The 20664-nt window shown below is 35.3% G+C and overlaps 1 protein-coding gene across 4 annotated transcripts in view; it reads right to left on the reverse strand.

Annotated features, from left to right (window-relative positions):
• WDR72 (WD repeat domain 72) overlaps positions 1-20664 on the reverse strand; it is a 143767-nt gene that overhangs the window by 18808 nt on the left and 104295 nt on the right. Inside the window, exons 17-18 of one of the 4 annotated variants that reach the window (XM_079129915.1) lie at positions 17992-18208; positions 12363-13808 (exon numbers count right to left, since the gene is read on the reverse strand). In XM_079129915.1, the coding sequence (XP_078986041.1) occupies positions 13717-13808; positions 17992-18208 (309 nt within the window). In that variant the 3' untranslated portion in view covers positions 12363-13716. Of the gene's footprint in view, positions 1-12362; positions 13858-17991; positions 18209-20664 lie in introns of those variants that run through there. The other 3 variants (XM_079129917.1, XM_079129916.1, XM_079129918.1) reach the window with 3 other exon arrangements.

Genomic DNA, 20664 nt, shown 5'->3' on the forward strand with positions numbered 1-20664 from the left:
GACTAGAAAGTGTTTTTCAGAGGATGCCTAAGACACAGTGGAAGATGGGAAACGATTTCAGGCTGGGGACTATGGACTCCACTAGGTTGTCTTTTTCACCATTTTCATACTCAGGGCCTTGCTCAATGCTTGACTCAAGGAAGGAATTAGAGTCTTCTAATAAATAAATGAGCATGCCTGAAGGCTGAGAGCCATAGAGAGACAACTGGTTTTCTGGAGGAATCAAAAAAGAATTTGGTTAGGCTGGGTTTAGAGTTGAAGTGAGGAGGAGGGGGCAAGATGAGACTATAGAGGCATCCAAAGGCCAGTAGTAAAGGATCCTTACAATTCATTTAATTAATCTACACTCAATCCTAAGAGAAAAGGGAAGTCACATGTGATTAAAGAAACTTAACTTTTTTTTTTTTTTTTTTTTTAAAGAAACCTTTTCCCCTTCCTCCTAAGAACTTGATCTCTGGTTACGGCTAACTGAATTCTCTTAGTAACTTGATAAGGTAGAATGACAACCAAGTCTCAAGACAATATTGTTGATAGAAAAATTACCCCTCATTGATAAATTGCATCTGGACTAGGAAGGACTATAAATGAACCATAAAAATCCAATTTCATAGTGTTGGGATTCCTTAAGAGCAGACCTAGGCAAGCCCAGCCTATGGAATTGTGCAAGGGGAATCAGGGGCAGGGAAACTTTCACAGCCATGCTGAGTTGCTGTGGTGTTTTAAGGATTCCTGAAGACAAAGGCCCACTGCTGCCCTGCAGGCAAGCTGTGGTTTCTACCTCTGTACCTGAGTAGACAGGTGCCAGTTGTGGGGCATAGTCACCTGGTGAGCCTGCACATTTAGATGAGCTAAGAAGACACTGCACCACTGAAGAGTTTTAAGTAGGAGACTTAATATGAACAGAATTTTTTTTTTTTTTTTTACAGGATCTCTTTATCTCTTAAAGGCAATTTGCCTCTAGTATAGGTTACTCAAATAATACATTGACTTAGTTAATAGCCTTAGATGGAAGCCTGCAAAGGAGGGGAAAAGAAAAATCAGCAACCTTTTAAGTGTTATCAAAAACCTGGAGGCTCTAAGTCCTTCAAGTGGGACTTATAGGAATGCCAATTGCTTTCCATATCTTTTTGGGTGTAGTTCATCTGCCACTTAATGGAGAAAACATTCACTGGTCTGGTAATTAAGAGAGTCAGAGGAAACAGAAGAAATGCTAAATGAGACCATCAAGCCATTTACAAAAATCAACAAAAGTTGAGAAGGATCATGTTTGAACAGCCTCACTCTAACCAGTGGGTAATCTTAAGCAAGTCACCAGGTCTCTGGAGCCTGAGTTCCTGGGCAGAAAAAAAACAAAGGGTTCCAAATAATCTGATCAAAGGTTCTGTGAGTCCCATTATGTGAATACCACTCATATACCAAGTACTATACTAATTTCAAACATTCCACTTCCCCCTCCCAAAAGATGTACAAAATCAAGTAAATATCAAATGCCTGTTAACAGAGATCAAGGGACAGGAGTGAATAGCTGGACTCTGCCTTTAGTATAAGTTGAACTGAGAACTCTGTTATGTCTCTATACCCAACTTCATCTTACATGACATTATGATCATATCCATCCCTGAAACTTTATCATGTGCTTTATTTTTTTAGTTCAATTTTTTGTTGGTTCTATTTAGTAATACATGACAGCAGAATGCATTTCAATTCATTGTACACAAATGGAATACAACTTCTCATTTCTCTGGTTGTACCTGATGTAGAATCACACCGTTTGTGCAATCATACATGTATATAGGGTAATAATGTCTGTCTCATTCCACCATCTTTCCCACCCCTTGTCTCCTCCCCTCCCCTCATTCCTCTCTACATAATCCAAAGTTCCTCCATTCTTCCCTTACGCCACCCCTTTTATGTATCAGCATTCACTTATCAGAGAAAACATTTGGTCTTTGGTTTTTTGAAATTGACTTATCTCACTTAGCCTGATATTTTCCAGTTCCATCCATTTACCAGCAAATGCCATAATTTAATTCTTCTTTAAGGTTGATTAATATTCCATTGTATATATATACCACAGTTTCTTTATCCATTCATCTATTGAAGGGCATCTAGGTTGGTTCCACAATTTAGCTATTGTGAATTGAGTTGCTATAAACACTGATGTGGCTGCGTCACTGAATATGCTGATTTTAAGCCCTTTGGGTATAGGCCGAGGAGTGGGATAGCTGGGTAAAATGGTGGTTCCATTCCAAGTTTTCTAAGGACACTCCCCACTTCTTTCCAGAGTGGTTGCAATCCCACCAGCAATGTATGAGAGTACCTTTTGTCCCACATCCTTGTGAATATTTGAAAACTTAACACCAAAAATAAAAATAACCCAATCAATAAATGGGTTAAGAAACTGAGCAACACTTCACAGAAGAGATATAATTAATCAACAAATAGGAAAAAATTCAACATCTCTTGTAATTAGAGAAATGCAAATCAAAACTACTCTAAGATTTCATCTCACTCCCAATTAGAATGGCAATTATCATGTGCTTTAGGCCTGGCAAGTGGCTGTGCTACAGGTGACTCTGAAAGGCCAATCTCATCTGAAATCACCCAAGGCAGCTACTCATATGTCTCAAGTACTCATTGCATCATTGGCCCATCATAAATTCTCAGTGACTGCTGATGAATGACAGGAATTAATAGATAATTAATAATTCAATACTCTTGTGTTCATCTACCATTTGAAGTAGCAGACATAAAATCCACTGTAATTAAGTCTAAAATCTAAAACAAAATGATACACAATTGAAAATAGTAATTTTACTTCAAAAATATGTTTCCGAGAGATTTAAGCACTTTTATACCTTAAAAGGACACTAAAATGCACTGACATGGTTATATGACATTAAGAACGCAAAAGAAAATCTTTTTTTTGCAAAAAGTTTTGAAGTAGGAAATTTTAGTGAAAGAATTGCGGGTACTTCTAGGAAATCTCATCATGATCTCAGTGTAATAGCCATTTGCAAAAGAGCCCTGAAATGAGTACATGCCAGGGAGCATTATTGGAAAAAGGCCCGCTCCAAGGACTTCCTGGAATTCCCTTCTGTGCAAGTCAGCAGCTTGCCTGGCATGAGCTGGGCAATGCACTGAGGCAGGGTGTGTTAGGGAGCCCTGGGAAGCCTAAGGGCTGGTCTGCAGTGACACGGCCTGTGATTTATGACCTGGGCTTGAAACAAGCAAAAGCCAAGAGCCCACATTATCCAAATTGTTATTAACGTACAACTAAAAGTGACCATTGAAAGAATCTGAGGTAATTAGGTGAGTATTTGTTGCACTGTCACAGTGTTGTATGGGGAGGTCAGGTATGTACAGAAGAAATGACCCTGCCCAACAAAATCCTACCTGAAATCCATATATCTCAGCATTTCCAAGAGAGAGAATTACATAATTATCTGATTCAAATTTTAACTTCAAATAATATACATTATTGTTTATAAACTGTGGTTTAAAATGCAAATTTACAACTAGCTGTTAATAAATGTAGAAACCAAAACACATTGATTTGTGCTGCCAAATCAGTTTGTGTGCAGATTAATCTGCTTTTTAAAAAAATTATAGAATACATCACTGATGAAAGAAGGTGTATGATTGTGTGTGTGTGTGTATTTAATGATAGTACAAAGCAGTTCCACTCATGCAGAATTCTATAGTAAAGTGCTATTGGAATATTCTGCTTACCCAGGATGAATCAGAATTCTTTTACTACATTCTACCCAAAGCAACAAATGAAAATGAATTAGATGTTGAGACCAAAAGTTCAAATGACTGTCATCCATTATAATTTCAAATCTCATACCTCATTGAAATATCCTTCATCTCAGTATTTAATCTTATAAAATATAAATTATTAGAAATGTATATTATAAATTTAACAAATAAAATACAGTTTTGACGATTTTGTTAGTTGCTTAATTTTTACAAAAGATTCAGATACTTATGAAGTTTTAAAATATCAATTTAGATCATTTTCAAATAACCAGAAAGTTAGTCATTGGTACAGATCTTTAAAACATCTGTGCTTTCTATATAAAATGAAATTATTGAAGAATCTTGGCATTATATTTCTAATATTTTACAAATTCTTAGTTATAGCTGTGTAGAAGATAGCATATGAAGGTGAAACACCTAATTCACTTCATAGTGCAACAATTATGTAGCATCCTCCTAGGATTAAGCAACTGTGTGTATGGGGAGAGCACACAGCTCTTACTTCAGGAATGAGAAATGGAAAATTTAGAACTTGTGATCTAAAGTAGTGCTTAAAATTTTTAAGAATATTATGAAAGGTTTACTGGACTTTTTTTTTTTTCTGGATTTAGGAAAAGGGCTTAACAAGTTTTGGTAGCTGCTACATATTAAAATAAAGAGAGAAAATTTTATCAAATTTGTGATTACAGCTGGTGAATTTAAAAAGCAAGGACTGATCAAGAAGAAGATAGGGAAAGTCAAATTATATTCAATACAACTAGGACGGGAAACCTGCCAATTGTAATAAATAAAATGACTTATGATGCCTTCACCCTCTTCATACAGCTGTTATAACTGGCGCATTTAAGTGCTTTTTACCATTAGTCACTACTGTATCACAGTTTCATTCTTACATTTTTGGGTACCTTTTATACTCCTGATTTATGCCTGAAGAGAAACTAGAAAAACCATGCATGTTTTACATACAGATTCCAGGAGTCAGAACTCAGCTAAGTAAAGTTACTTTTGAAGTCTAGCTCTTGTAATGGTGTTATGGGACACATGGTTTTCCAGTAAAACCTCCTCCTGCAGCCATGTTTTCTACACATGGACTTCTTCCAGGTCTGCACTGCTTTCTTAAGCTATATCATGGTGGAATCTTATCCTTTATAATGTTTTGGAGAAGCGGAGGGTGGCGCCTGCACAATTTGATTTGGTGTAAAAATACACACCAAATCTGATTTCTGTTACATTAAGGCATTCTCTGACAAAATATACAGAACAAGAAATGAAGTGAATTGTGTTTTAGAAATATCTGGTGAGCTTGTTTCCCCCGAATACCTGACCACTAATTTTAAAAAAATGGATCAAAACCCACTTTAATTGAATATTTAATATATGATTTAATGGTCAAGTTAAGATACATTTTAAATGCTAAATATAAAAATGATTTGTGTTTGCTTACTGGAAATATTTGTAATACAAGCCAACATATATAATAAACTAATATTTAAAGCAAATTTACTGTGGAAGAAATGAAATGGCCATCTTCAATTTATAAATATACTACATTCATCAAACTATATTTTTGACTAATAGTTGGCTTTATAGTATGAATATCATAATAGTGGATTGCCATTAACAGTAGAAATAGTTTAACTCATTTTTAAAATGTGTAATATATTTTCCCTTAAAATAAGCCACTTGAAATATAAAAATGTTAATATTCTCTTCAGGAAATACTCAAGCTTAGCAAAAATGAAATACATCATTTTTCATAAATAAATGAGCTTTCTCCATCCTACACATCATGCCCCATGAAACAGAGTACTTTCCAGAAACGAATCTGGGACTGGCAAATAGGAGCATGAGATCTAGTCAATGCCATGGTTACACATCATCATGGTAATGCTACCTACATCTGATGTGCCCTAATTTTCTTCTCAATGAAATGGACAAATAATCTCTTCAATGGATATCTGAAAAGAGAAATAAAATGACATGCTAAAACCTTTCGAAAAGTAAAGTATTATATAAGTACCAGAAAAGGCACATGAATCATTTGAAAATAACCCACCTAATGTTTTTTAGTATCTAAAAATAATGCATAAAAAGATATTTGGGGGTCCTGAACTTGTATTTTCTCTTGAATATTTTGAATAGGATTTAGCTACTTTGGAAAGATTGAAATATAGGTCCCAAGAAAACCCTAACCATTCCTTTGCATCTGTCAACATTAAACAGACTTTATGGGGTTTGAACACCACTGCTATTTGGAGATTCCTGACATATTTGCCACAGAAAGGCAGACTGATTATAACTTTCCATTCTCTTCCCGTATTATGAGAGTCCCAGAGGTACAGCAGTGGGATGTTATTGATTCACCCAGGTGAGTAGGCAATTCTGCACTGCATTGCAGGTATTTTGCCATTACCTTCTGAAACACTGTGTCACAGTGCAGGGTGTGTCAAATAAAAAATAAATAATACTGCCCAATCTCAGCAGTTTGAAAGAAACATAAATCAATGGCATAAGAGAAGCAGGTGATGTAATGACTGGAATTAAGTACATGGCTTGAAGAGACAGATCATGAAGTTTAACCTTTGAGGTTATTCACTGGATGTTAATATAAACACATGGAAAAGCATATTTCATTGTTACCTTGTTTTGCTGAATTCTATTAGTTAAATCAAGATATTCTTAAAAAGTGGTAAACTGAAATAATATAGTGTATTCCTTGAAATGTCTAAGAGCAAACAGTTATCCTGGTTATAATGTTTCAGTTAAGGACATTTGTTAAAAAAAAAAAAAAAGAGGTCAACAATGTCTCCATAAGCCAAAAAATATAAAATAAACAAACAGATAAACAACATGGATGGTCTAAACTTGTCAATAAATGGTAAGCAACACAAACGAATACAACAGAGATGAGAAATCAGACCAAATTAGTAATGTATGGAAGCTGGAAAAAAATTAAAAGCCAATTTAAAAAAGATGGGAGATTGGAATAAGGACCTAATAGAGGAAAAGAACCTCAAGTCAGCACCATAGAAATGTAGAAGGTGTAACTACTGAGATCTGAATTCTGACAATCCTAAAAGGCACTAGATAATGTTTGGTCTAAAAGCAAGGAAGCAAAATTTCCTTCCTGTATGTAACATAAACAAAATTTCCTTCTTTGTGTGGGACATGAAGCACTAATATGACATCTAACTAAAAAAGGGAAAGAAAAGGAAATAAAAAAGAAGTACTGCTTTACAAATAAATTGTCATACAGAAGGATACTTAACAAAACTTGAACACAGGGTTTCTCTGTTATCTCGTTTCTTTGCATTGGAAATGTCCTACTTCTCTTAAAATTTTTTTTTTTCATGATTTTCTTCATCTTTCAGAAAAAAGCTCCATACCAGTCTCACATTCTGCATCTTGCTTGGAACGTCCTCATCTCCTCTACACCATCCACACCAAACTCATCCCCATTTCCTAAGCAGGCTGCACTTGTATGCCTCTGTGCCTGTTTTATGTTATTCCCTTTGCCTGCAATAGCCTCTCACCACGCTCTTTCCAACTAACATCAACTGGGTCCTTCCAGAAGTAGATATTAGATGGAGTTATAAATGCAAAGGCTTACTGGGAAGCAACATCTATGAATGAAAAGTGCTAAAGCAAGATTGGGCAGGAAAAACTCTATTCACCATCCAGATCTGACAACGTTTCTACCAACTTAATGGAAACTCTAGAGAAAAGATTTCCCATCAGAAGAAGTCTGCATGGGCTGAAAACGACTAGGCTCTTATATTTTACCCTGCTCAGCCATTATCCCAAGGAGTATGACCTCTGCTGCAATGCTGGGACAGATCTCAAGGTGCTCACAGGTGGAGCCATCCTCCTCACAGCAAATCAAGTCATCCTTTCCATAAGAAGAAATCTAAGCAATGCGTCTCTCTAAGTCTGTCACACCACTCTTCTCTAGAGTCTATGTAAATGTCTATTCTTGCGTGAAGTCTCTAAAAATCAACCCATGGCAATCAGTAACTCTATGCCTCCTTATTCATATGAACTTTAGTGTCTCACATCATTGTGTCTTCATATGTCTCATATGGATGTTTGGATGGACAGACTTACCACCCGGATCACCAAGAAGGTTATCCCTTACCATGGTACAGAGATATCAAGAGATATACCTTGTATATATCAAGGAATATTAATGAAGTTCTCAAAAACAATAGCATATTTAATATACTTTAAATACCTAAGGATTATGAATTTTAAGGATACTATGTATCAAAAATTAGGATGCTCTAAATCAACATTTTGGAATTATATTCCCAATCGAAAATCCAATCCCAAAGATAAATAAATTCCATGAATCTATGATTTCTTTCTACCCATTATTCTCTTCCAATTTTCTCTTTGAATTTGCAGATTGGAAAATACTTTGCCTAATTTCAACTTCAAAAGTATACTGTCTAGTCTATAAAATAATTTAATTAAGATGTAAATTTGGGGGTTTTATTTGATTACCTTTTTGGATAGGGCTTAGTAGCTCAGTAACATCCAGCCTTATTTAATCAGCCAACAACTTTTCTCTATGCTAACCTCAAAACTAGAATTTGAGAACATAAAAATGAAAGTGAATGAACAGGACAAGAAGCTCTTTTTCTAATAGAGGAGACAGAATTAATTCAGGTCACTTACTATACAATATGGGAAGTACTGTGACTGAAGGGGAGGGCACAAGGAAGGAGGAAACATTGGGAAGCTGAAAAAGGAAATTCTAGAATTAGTTGGGAATTACTATTTTTGTTTCATTTCCTTTTGGTTTTAAAGAGAAGGACAATGTAATGACTCTACATAATTTTCCTATGTAGATATATGAATACACCAGTGTATCCCACCATCTTGTACATACACAAGACTGGGGTCCTAATTAGAATAAGATACATTCTAAGCTTTTTTTTTTTTTTTGATAATTATATCAAAATGGATTCTAGTTCTTCATGTCATATATAACTAAAAAGAATTAATAAAATAAAAAATAAATTTAAAATGAAAGATTAAGGGTATGATGGAAGCAGAATAAGATTGTAGTAAAAAGATTTAAATTACGAGAGGAGAGAGGGGTGGGGGGAGAGAAGGGCAGAAACAAAGGCCACAGAATGTCTACATCCTTTAACCTAAGCAGTGGCTGTTGGCAGGGTTGGTACTGCCCCCTACTGGAGCCTTTGGGAACAATTGAGGTGAGGGACATCTGGGTTTCCCAATGATTGCGAAGACACTAATTGGCACTTTGTGGACAGGTCCTAGAGTTGCTTGATGTCCTGCAATGCTCAGAAAAGACCTTCACAACTATTATCCTGCTATATCACATCATTTCCAAAAATTACACTGGAAATTCATGGAAGGGCAAACATTTTTATAATTTTCCAAACCCAGAGCCTAACTTTGTCTTATCTGTAAACACATAGGAATATTTCAAGTCTTTTAATAAACTAAATTTCTAGGAAGGTTACTACTCTGTATATCAAGAAATGACCATATTCTGTCTCTGTTATCTAGAACTTGCCAGGAAAATCCACCACACACTATAGGAGTCTGTATCCACAGCTGTTGTCTCAGCAATGGGAGGGGTCTGTGTGTTAGCATTTTGTTATATTTTAATATAGTCATGCCCAGTCCTTTAAACATATTATTTTATTATAAATTACTGATTATTTTTCCTTTAAATGGCATATGAGTGATATATACGGATTGGTTATATTACTTACAAATTTCATTTTAGGATAATAACGGGGGAAGTCCAAAAAATGCTGGTTAGGATTGAGAACTATTATAATTTTTCTGAAATTTCAAAATCACCTCATTGTGATGGGAAGAAATCTCAGAGACTGGAAGTGTTCACATAGACCATGTTCTATGTATATTCAGCAACCAAAGAGCAGTTTAACATTGCCCCCAGATTGGCAGGCTCCCTGTCTGGAGGACAGGTGTTCCTGCACAGATATAAATAAAGGGCTTATGCTCAGCAGAGGCAGGAAAAAGAAAAAGTAACAATTTTTCTTTGAACTAGTTGTCTTCATTTCTTGCAGCTTATTCTCAGGGGGTTGAAAATGAATTCCCTGCCTTGTTTTTTGCCTTCAAAAGCAGTCAGCATTAATTTTTCCTGGTGGGTCTCTAGATAGATAAATTGGTTTTTGAAGTAAATAGATAAATTTGAAGAAATGCTCCTGAATTAACACTTTAGAAGAAAACAACCAACCCTATAATGACCATGTACATTCTCTTCCTAGCTACAGACTATTAACATGTTATTTAGCACTTCTTCCATTCTGCCTTGAACATGATGCTTGTTTTATGCTGTCAATTATTAGTCTTTTGCTCATTCAGGGAACAAAAATTTAATGAACATTCATCATGAACCACGTGGTGTATTTGCTGCTAGGAGCATAAGATTAATTAAGTTCCAGCTTTTGCCCTCAAGGAGTTCAGAGTAGTAGAAAAGCAAGGCAAATAAACAAACAAGAGTGCCAGGTAATACACACTATTTTAGAAGAGTGTACAAAGACTTAGAAAGTGATATAATTGAAAATCTCAATTCCTAACATTGAAATTTAAAAGCAGTAAATGCTTAAGAGATGTTTTAAAGTTATTCAAATTGTTCCAAAGTTGAAAATTGCCCAGACATATTGAAGAGTTCAAATGGAAAGATAAGGCTCCAGCCAGCAAGACAATCAACATTATGACTGAACAGGATGTTGCAAGGGCACAGGGACAACTGGAGAGTGTTCCCTTCAGTCACCATTTCTCTAGCCATTGCCATGTGCTAGACACTGTGCCATCAGTTGAGAATACAAAGCTCATGAGGTCCTGCATTTTTTCTTAAAAAATGTAGTCCTCAGTTATACTAAAATTGCTTTCAGGACTAGGAATACATATTCATATTGGCTGATGGAATTGCATTTGATGGAGGAACTAATGTCATGCCAAGTCCCAGGCTCAGAAGCAGGGCTGGGTTCTAAGGGAGGAGGTGACCCAGGTCACCAGCTTGTGAATAAGGCTCTGTGTCACCTACATAAGGGTTACTGGTTGTAAGAGGTCATGAATGAGTCAGAAGTTTCTGGGGAGCCAGGTTCCAGGATGAGTCCAAATGCTGAGGAAACCATGTTTGAGGCAGAGGTTCCTGGAGAAACAGTAGCTGAATGAGGAATGAGGAGAGTCTCAGGCAAGGTTTGGGGCTCTCTAACATGAAACTGAAGGTAGATCAGGGAGAAAATGAGTGGTGAAGAGCCAGTTACTTAACCATTAGGGAAAAGAAGCTTCTAGAGCTTGCAGACTAGATTCATCGTGTTTCTATTTTTAATTATTTTTGAGCCTGCTGTGTGCACATGGCCTGATCCAGGATGATGTAAAACACTGGAAAATACAAATTTCAGTTTGTATTCAAGATCAGGTCTGGATGATACAGGATAGCAATCATCTGCTTTTCCTTCTCTCCTCCTCTTACTAATTAGGAGTTGGCTGAATCTTCAGTAGAAACTGTCCCACTGTCCATCCATTCATCCACCCACTCAATAAACACTTATTACCAGCTACTAGGTGGAAGACCATCTCAGGTGATGGGAGGAAAAAAGATAAATAGACCTGTCCCTGTCCTTGAAGGGTCAGTGTAGGGAGGCCAGTCTCAGCTTGGGAGAACAATAGTGAAAACACATCGATTTCAGCGACAGAATCTAGATCACTTTTTCTTTGTCAATATGTTTAAATGGTATGCAGACAATAATCAATAAAGTGGTGCTTCCACAACTGTTACCAAGGAAATATTTAACTCAATTCTTTGATGCTACCACCTCTGTGCAGTTGAGCCAGGTTGGCATTCTGACTGCTTATGAGGAAAATAAGACAATGAAATACTCTAGTTCTTCATATGCCAAGATGAAAACCATCAATCTCAATCTCTGTGAAAAATGAACCTACTTTTGGAAAGAGAATAGTAAACTCTATCTGTCTTTCTAAGGCGATGCAATCTTTAAGATGACACAGAGAGGGCAGAAACAGTGAAGAAGCTCAGAAGAATTTTTATGGACAAAAGAGAAATTATGAAATCTCTCCATCAGTTTTGTAAGGAGCTGAAAATAAAACCAGACATACATTAGACCCAAATGACTATTGTGTGTTTTGAGAAGCAGGAAATGTATGTTCCATGCTAAATAATTAACTTGCTTATCATATATATAAATTAATCTTCACCTAACACATGAATACTTTGATATTTGAATAAGATTACCTATTGGATAATTCAAATCAAACTGTAAGAATGGTTTTCAATTTCTTCTCTTCCTCTCTTCCTCCAACACCCCCAATGCTTACCCCTTTCAAATAATATGTATATGCAAATATTTTAAATTTTTAGGATTTACCAGCTTTTCTAGTTTTCAGGAGTAAATAAAAACTCTATTTTTAACCACTAAAACTTTTATAAATTTAAATTTATATTCCAAATAAGTCTTAAATATTAAGTACATCTTTAGTGACATGACTTAAAATACTGCACTTAGAGTTTTATAGATATTAAAGTCTTCAATATTTGTTGATAGGTTTTTTGAAAAATTTTTTTCTGCTGTCTTTCTACACATCTTCAGTTTTGCTGCCTTATAATCCCCAACTTGGGTAATCTGTACCTCTCTGTCACTTGGAGGCAGTAGGCAAATATTTACTGAACAATTAATAGTGAAGGAGAATCATGTGTAATTGGGAGGAGTGTCAAATAGTGATGAGGAAGCCCAGGTTTGAGTCCTGGCTGTCACTTGCTAGCAGTAAGAGCCTACACACGTTACTTCACTTCTTTGTTTCCTTATCTTACTTTCATTATTAGTCTGAAGGCTGAGAGTTAGGATCGGAAGGTGGGAGTCAAAGAGAACACAGATGTTTTAAAGGGAAGAAATTAAAGACATAGAGGTCCTCTCTAGTGTTTGGGATTCTCATTCATGCATTTTCATCCATACGATTCTTGGGAATAAAAAGAAATGGGCATGGGTGGCTTTGTAAACAGCTACCTCCCTCTGTCTCGGCTCTTTGCGTGGCTATATCCTGTTCACCCATTGTCCACTTAGGTCTCTGTTTAGGTATCTGATCTTTCCAAAGACTGGATTAGGTGTTTCTTTAATGTGCTTTCACAGACTCCACTAGGGCATCAGACACAACTTCCTTTCCTAACCCTCAGCCTTCCAGAACGACAAGCATGACAACTATGACCATAATACCCACTAATCCTGATCTGGCTTGGTTATTCTTCATGCCTCACACACCTGTGATGAATTCGGTGCTGGCCTATACCCCACTGCCGAGCTCCGGTTTGTTCCCTGTGGTATCTCCATCTCTTGAATCAGTGGAAACAGTGAAGTGACACAGAGGAGAAATGCATAAAGATTGGCTTAATATATTGGAAAAAGGGTAGGATATAAAATCTCAAGTCATCACCCTGCATAACCGAAGGTCAATCATCTCAGCTTAATCTCAGCTTCCTGGCTCAGTCTACCCAAAGGCTTCAGATACCTTTTAAAATAAAACAACAAAGAGGAACAGTGAAACATGCATTAGTATGTATATTTGTTTATAATTGATATACATGTTGCTAATGTACTGATTTTATGTCCATTCTAAAATATTCACAAAAATAGAAATTTCAAAAGGACGAAGTTGACATTCACACATATATATTCCTCCTGTTAGAGCTTAAGATAACTTGGCAATGCCATTTATATCGTTTGCTTTAGCTTGCATTGTTAGTATTATCTTCAATCCATAGTTTCTTGGCAAGGGAATTTTAGCCTCTTGTCAATTTTCTGGGGATTAGTTTAGGTAAAAATACAATATAAAGCCTGTAGATCATCTAGACAGGTATACCTGAAAATGAACACATCAGGGACAGGTTTTATGAAGTGCATCTTCTGCTCTTCCTTTAGCATACCTGGTGGGTTACATCGTACCTGCAAGTGATGCTGCACCACCCCACACAGGAACCAAGTCAAGGATACCAGAGTCCATCCACCTATCCCTGTACTTGGTTCCTGTACCACAAGGTAACATAGTGCCACTTGTCTGTTCAAATCATTTCTTCTGAGAGAGAGAGAGAGAGAGAGAGAGACCAAGGCTTCATAGTGACACAAAGGCCTTCTATGCTGAATCCCCCATTTTCTTCTCTTCCTTGCTCACTTAATATCACTCAGACCTTTCCCGAATGACTTCTGTGGCCATAAGACTGTTTTTCTTAGGCCTGGAGACCTCACAGTGGGTGGACTAAAGTGTGAGGGAGACAAGTACATTTCAATGAGTTTCTATAATCAGACAGATTTTCTTCTGAGAAGGTTGCCTGGCAGAGGAAGCTTGCCCCAGCAGAACCATAGAAACTTTTCTTTTGTATAGATATTTATTTCCTCGATTTACAACAAACACGTGGTTTTATTTAAACAAAAAGCACACTTCTGTTGTTTAATTTTCTAGATAACTCTTTCAACATGATGCATGTAGTGAAGATTATTTGCCATATCTATATATAACGCATCCTCTTCACAACCACAGTTTAACATGAAATTTAAATTCAGCCAATAATTCCAAGGTGACAGTTTTATCTACAAAGACTCCTTTCCTATTTGAATCAATTTATTTAATGGAACAATTTAGGCTACTTATTTAAGCTGATCCAAATAACATTCAAACAAAAAAAGGGGGGATTACTTTCAGATGCAACTTAAAAATGAAAACCATTGCTGTTTTAAAAGCAATGAATTTTAGTTTAAATGTGAGTATTAATTATGTGATTTTTAAAAAAGAGATTCAAGGAAGATAGCAATGTAATCACTGTAAAAATGTAAACAGATAAAATCCACCACTCTCACATAAAACATTGATACTCAAATATTAAGACTTCAAATAAAATACATGCTGTGAAATGTAACAAAACACTGAAAAAAAGAAACAAGACACAAAATTACAGAATTCAAACACACATTATCCTTCAACTCTCACTTCATTTGATTTCCAATGTTCCTAGATGCATCTTGTACAAATAGTTCCAGAAACCTGGTGATTTTCTCTATTGTGAGGGCTGAGATGGCAATGATTGAACACTCTGAATTTTCTTTGGTAATAGAAAGTATGATTTATGAGAGAGGAATAAAAATCTAAGAAAACCATTCAATAAATTATTCAATTTTTAGATCAAGTTGATTTAGAGCAAATTTCTGTCATGCTGCCAGTAGAGAGAATATAGCTTACTAGATCAGAGTACAATGTTTAAGAGAATATCTGGGACTGCATCTCTGTTTTTATTAATTTTGTGATTGTAGGAAACACATATAGTCTCTCTTAAGTACCAGTTTATTCATTTTAAAAGTGGGATAATAAAAAATAGGAAGTATACTTTATAGTACAAGGCATATCTGATTGGTGGCATTCAAAGTAGCTGGTATGGTTATGGGTTAATTTAAAAAATGTATCTAATATATATGAGAAATATATGTAGGCAAATGTGTGGGTTGTGTGTGTGTGTGTGTGTGTGTGTGTGTGTGTGTGTGTGTATGCATTAAGAACTCAATAACTGCCAGGTGCGGTGACACACACCTGTTATCTCAATGGCTGGGGAGGCTGAGGCAGGAGGATTGTGAGTTCAAAGTCAGCCTCAACAACTTAGCGAGGCCCTGAGCTACTTAGTGAGACCTTGTCTCAAAATAAATATAGAAAGGGCTGGGAATTTGGGTTCAGTGGTTAAGTACCACTGGGCTCAATCCCTAGTACCAAAAAAAAAAAAAAAAAAAAAAAAAAAAAAAAACAAAAAACAAAACAAAACTCAATCTCAATAATTGTTTTTATTATTTTTCCTATGATTTATTATCACTGTATTACCATAAAGCTAATAAACCAAATATTCTCCATTCTAGCATCACAAATGTTTATGATTATCCATGGAAAACAAAACCATCATCTTTTACTTTCCAACCGATTCACAAAAGAGTTGTATTGCCAAAAAAAAACAAGAAAAATAAATCAGGAAAAATGTAGCAGGTGGATAGAACTCAGAGAAGACAAAAGAGCAAGATCCTGATAAAATTAAAATATACCATTTATCGTAAGAATTCTTGTACAATAATATATGTTACAATGAGACTTGGGCTAAGAAAATTTGCTCATGAGATTTGAGGATCATCACACCAGTGAACAGCCCCTCCACAATCTTCTTAACTTTGTCTCTGAACATTTGAAATAAAGCAGCTTTTTTGATTTGTCTTCCAAATATCATGTAATCCAGTTCATATCACTATAATGAAATTCTAAGGCCTTTTCCTATCATTTTACTAAGTTCTTTTGAATCGTTTTAAAAATGCATCTTTTCCCAAAGGGGAAAAGGGCAATAATAATTTAATAGAATAGTGTTTGGATAGTTCCCTTTTTAATGCCTGTGATGTGTTTCACATTTAATTGCAACTATAGTTAATATTTTCCTGCAAGTAGTATTTCTTGAGAAAATACATGTTCCACATTTTGTGACTGTGCTATTTGTTTAATAAAATATTCTAAAACTCAACCACCAACATTTAAATTAACTTTAATACTTTGTGTTCCAATTCTTATCAGAAGTTAACCCCAATTTTTTTTAATCATAGGCTAAGAAAATATTTTTTCATTATTGATCAGGACAGTTAATACCAAACGTGAAACTCAAATGTCTTTGGTCATAGTAAGATGAGATTCCACAGTGTCAAGAACAGTTCTTATGCTAGAGAATGAACTGGGGATAAAACTGGGTCCAATCTGGTGAAAATACAAATGTGGGTAAGTTATGTGACAGCAAAATATATCTCAAGTTTCATTTTGATAATCTACCAAGAATTTCTTGCCCAGAAAAAAAAATTAGCTATGGGCCATGAATAAGGTAAACCTTCAAGATTAAAGATAAGGCTCATAAAAGCCACCTCAGAGTTAACACACGATCAATGACACTGGCTTTGGGAACTTGGAAGAAACCTATCAATGGCACCAAGGGTGGCTTTCCATATGAATCAAGAGCTCAAATGTAGTCAATGAAAATTAAGTAAAAAGGAATTTTTCTACTTCTTGCTTGAAAGGTGTAATATAAATGCAGTCATGTGATACGAAAAATGAACTCTTCACAGATATATTACCAAATAACTAAAGTTTATTTCTGGAAAACAAATAATAAACCAACGAGTTGAAATAGCCATCTAGCTTTGTCAAATTATTTACTGAATTTGCTATCATCAGGGCCTTCCTGACACTTAGAAATATTAGTGTGTTTTTTATTCTTTGGCCTATTCTGAATATCCCTTTTTATCTCTCACCACATAACACTCTTACATCAGTAATTTCATAAAATAACAAGTATAAATCATTGTATTTCCAAGAATGATACTGGTTGGTTCTAAGATTTAACCTTTCAAATATGACAACATTCCTGAGTCTCAAATAAATAAATATAAAATCTCTTGAGAACTAGAAGAAATATCTGACAATTTTAACCATCTTGAATATGTGTTTATAATGTGTTTTCTTGTCCCAAACACTCAATTATTCACATTATAAATTATTCATCAAAAGCTTACTAATAACGTTTATAGTTAATTTTTTATGTGTTTTATTTACTTTTTTAAAAAGTCAAGGCAAGTAGTATAAAAAAACAGTTAATACTTTACTGTATAAATTCAGATTTACCTGCTAGCCATAAGCCATAAATATTATTACTTTTGTTATAAAGCTATAATGACAAGGTTCATTATAAAATCAAATGGTCCAACTGTAAAACTAGTTTTATTTTCTATACAAATTTCTTCTTCCTAGAAAAGAAAAACTAGCACATGACTATTATCAAGGGACAAAACAAAAATATTTAGAACCCATTATTATTTGCATATATTTGTAATATAATATCACTTTAGGCTATTATGGTTAATCCTGTCTTCATTTTCAATCACTTAACTTCAAAACACTGTTATAAATAATGTACATTTTACTTATAGGAAAATATGTATTATTAGTGTAGAATCTAGAAGTTCTTTAAAAACCTGACACTTATCAAGGGAAATTGATAGCAGATAAAATAGAAACAGGGCACTTGGTTTGAATCTTGTAGAAATGAGATACAGTGAACTTATATTTCAACAGTTTATATTATAAACTTATATTCTCATGTAGTACAAAATTCCATCGAAAGAGCAATCCAGTAAAATTTTTACTTACTTTGCAGAGCTGAAGTGTTTCTAATACACTGTAACTCTAGCTCCTCAGTCCACTCCTTCTTCATAGGGATTTGCATCATCTCACAGTTACCATTCTCTGCTGTGAACACTGGTTGACTGTCAACTGGTGTCTTTCTCAAACTCTTCATGTGCTGTTGCACTTCAGCCAAGAGAACAGCTTGTATTGCTTCAGTTACCTGGAAAGGTCTTTGTTGTAACTGTTTTTGTTTTAGTGAATTATTTTTAATAGTATTATTACAAGAATTGATAGTCTTGTTAAAAAAAAAAAAAAAAGCCCAGAATTTTGATTGAATTGGATTTCTATAAATAATACTATTCCATTCTGTTAGAATGGAACATTCTAAAAGAGTGAAAATATGGGAAATAAAAACTGTTCTGCAAATGCAAGATTCTACATGGATACTTGAAAGAAGTTTTAAATTCTTTGATCTAAAAGTTTCATTAGAAGGTAAAGAAAATTAATGAGAAGTATCATATTATATTTAAAGACAAGGTTAGTTCTTCAAATTATGTCTAGCTCCAAAGCACCAGTTAGCTGAAACACTGGATTTAAACTATGTTTAATAGAGAAGTTTAAAGAAAGAACTTTAATAAAATATCTCACTAAACTGAATGTATGCATATGTAGTTTTACAGAGATTAAAATACTGCAAGGAATTCCTTCCAGTGTTGTGCTTACCTACTCAAGGAGCTGTGGTAAGTTGGGGGCAGGGAGATGCTTATCACAGAACATCTAGTGGAATACCTTCCTTCTTCCTTCTCCTTCTTCCTCCCTCCCTCCCTTCTTTCCTTCCTTCCTTCCATCCTTCCTTCCTTCCTTCCTTCCTTCCTTCCACCCACTAGGGATTAAACCTAGGGCTTTATGCTTAAATACTTCATTCTAAAATGAAGAACTCAGAATGACAGTCCAAGATTACAGAGACCTGGAAAACAGGCTTTCTGATACTTGATTCTATGTTCTTTATAGTATGCCACACAAGGTTCTGTATCCTCATCCATCAATGCAACAGTAGTGATTGCTTGCCCAGACTTCTTCTTGGCAAGTGATATGGCAGGGAACAGAGAGCTAGGAAGTGCCCTAGGAAAATCAGGAGCTGAATCAAGGAGACAAAAAGAAGGACACCACTGATCTAGGTGGACTTTGGACCCCTTCCCCTTAACCTTCTCCAGTTGTAGTTCAGTCTTTCATATAGCCACTTCTCAGTGCCTGTTCTGTCTTCCCTCAGAAGCCTGCCCTTTGCCAAGCTGGCCCAAGTTCCACAATTGCTACTGGTGCCCCAACCCCTGCCATTATTCCCAGTCTACCTGTGAGATGTGTGGAGTTAGGGATTTGGACACCACCACCTGAGAGGAGTGATCTGGAGATGCAATAGCCAAAACAGAATATGCATGATCTGGACATTCATTTAGTCTCTGTTGTGAATTATGGTAGCATATGAGACTCTTAGGGTCCAGAGCCTCCCAATGAGCTCGTGCTAATTACAGATGCTCACTGAACTACTGGGGCAGAAGGAACTGGGTACCTGACTTATAAATAAGGAAGCTTTCCAAGAGTATTAGAGGAGTTACTGATTACTGATTCATCCTCTGTTCTTGTCCAGCTCACACTCAAATACTTGATTAGGGAAAGAAAACAGGCTAATGAGTGGTAATAATTTTGCTATTGTATGCTGTGTATACTAACATGTAGCATAGCCTATCAAGATACAAGTAAGTAATGCTTACTCATGAATATCATGTGATGCAATATTCAGCACTGTAATCTTTATTATATTTTGTGATTCTAGTGTATAATTATAATATCACAATTCTGGTGAATCATGCATATTAAAATTCACCATTTGATGAAACATGTAATAATGTGTTACTTATCATATAGGATAACATATACTACAACATATACATACAACTTTGCTGATTTATGTATATCACAGGGTGGGCATATTTTCTTAATTATTAATGAGAGTAATTTTATATCACTGAATATTTCATGCATGAAATATTTTAACTTTTCACACGTTATTTGATAGTACTAATTCCAAGATGTGGATGATATGGTAGAAAGAACACTGGATCAGAAAAAGAAACCTTCAGCTTCTGATCCAGCTGTGACAGTTACTACATATGCAACCTTTGACAAGTCGAACTCCTCTGAAAATTCATGTCCTTACTTACTGAGAGGGGGTTAGTATGAGAGCGTCTCAAAACAGAACAGTATGTGGAACCCATAGACCACAATGTGTCCAGAACATGATACAGCCCTTAGACTGGGCAGTTTGGCCATATGCCAACAGTGGGAAAATTATCACCTTTCTGAGAAGTGTTCACAATTGTGATATAAAATATAATCTATTTCAATGTAGTCTATGAGATATAATATCTTATAATAACTTATAGGATTAAGTTACAGTCTCAGTAATGATAAACATACAAAGTCTGAGAAGTATAATTTATTGATCGTTTTCAGCTATCAGTGCTTGCATCCCTTTAGTTCATAAAAATAGTAGGTAAATTTTGTTGAGCATCAATAGGGGCAGGATTTTCTCCAACAAAATATACATTTTCAGACAGATTTTATATAACTTTGTGATTGTAATGTCGACCTAAAATTGAGTGCTATGATTATAAAGTTATCTTCCAAATTCATAGAAAT

This window comes from Sciurus vulgaris (assembly GCF_902686455.1).
Source record: "Sciurus vulgaris genome assembly, chromosome: 2".
NCBI classification, from domain to species: Eukaryota; Metazoa; Chordata; class Mammalia; order Rodentia; family Sciuridae; genus Sciurus; species Sciurus vulgaris.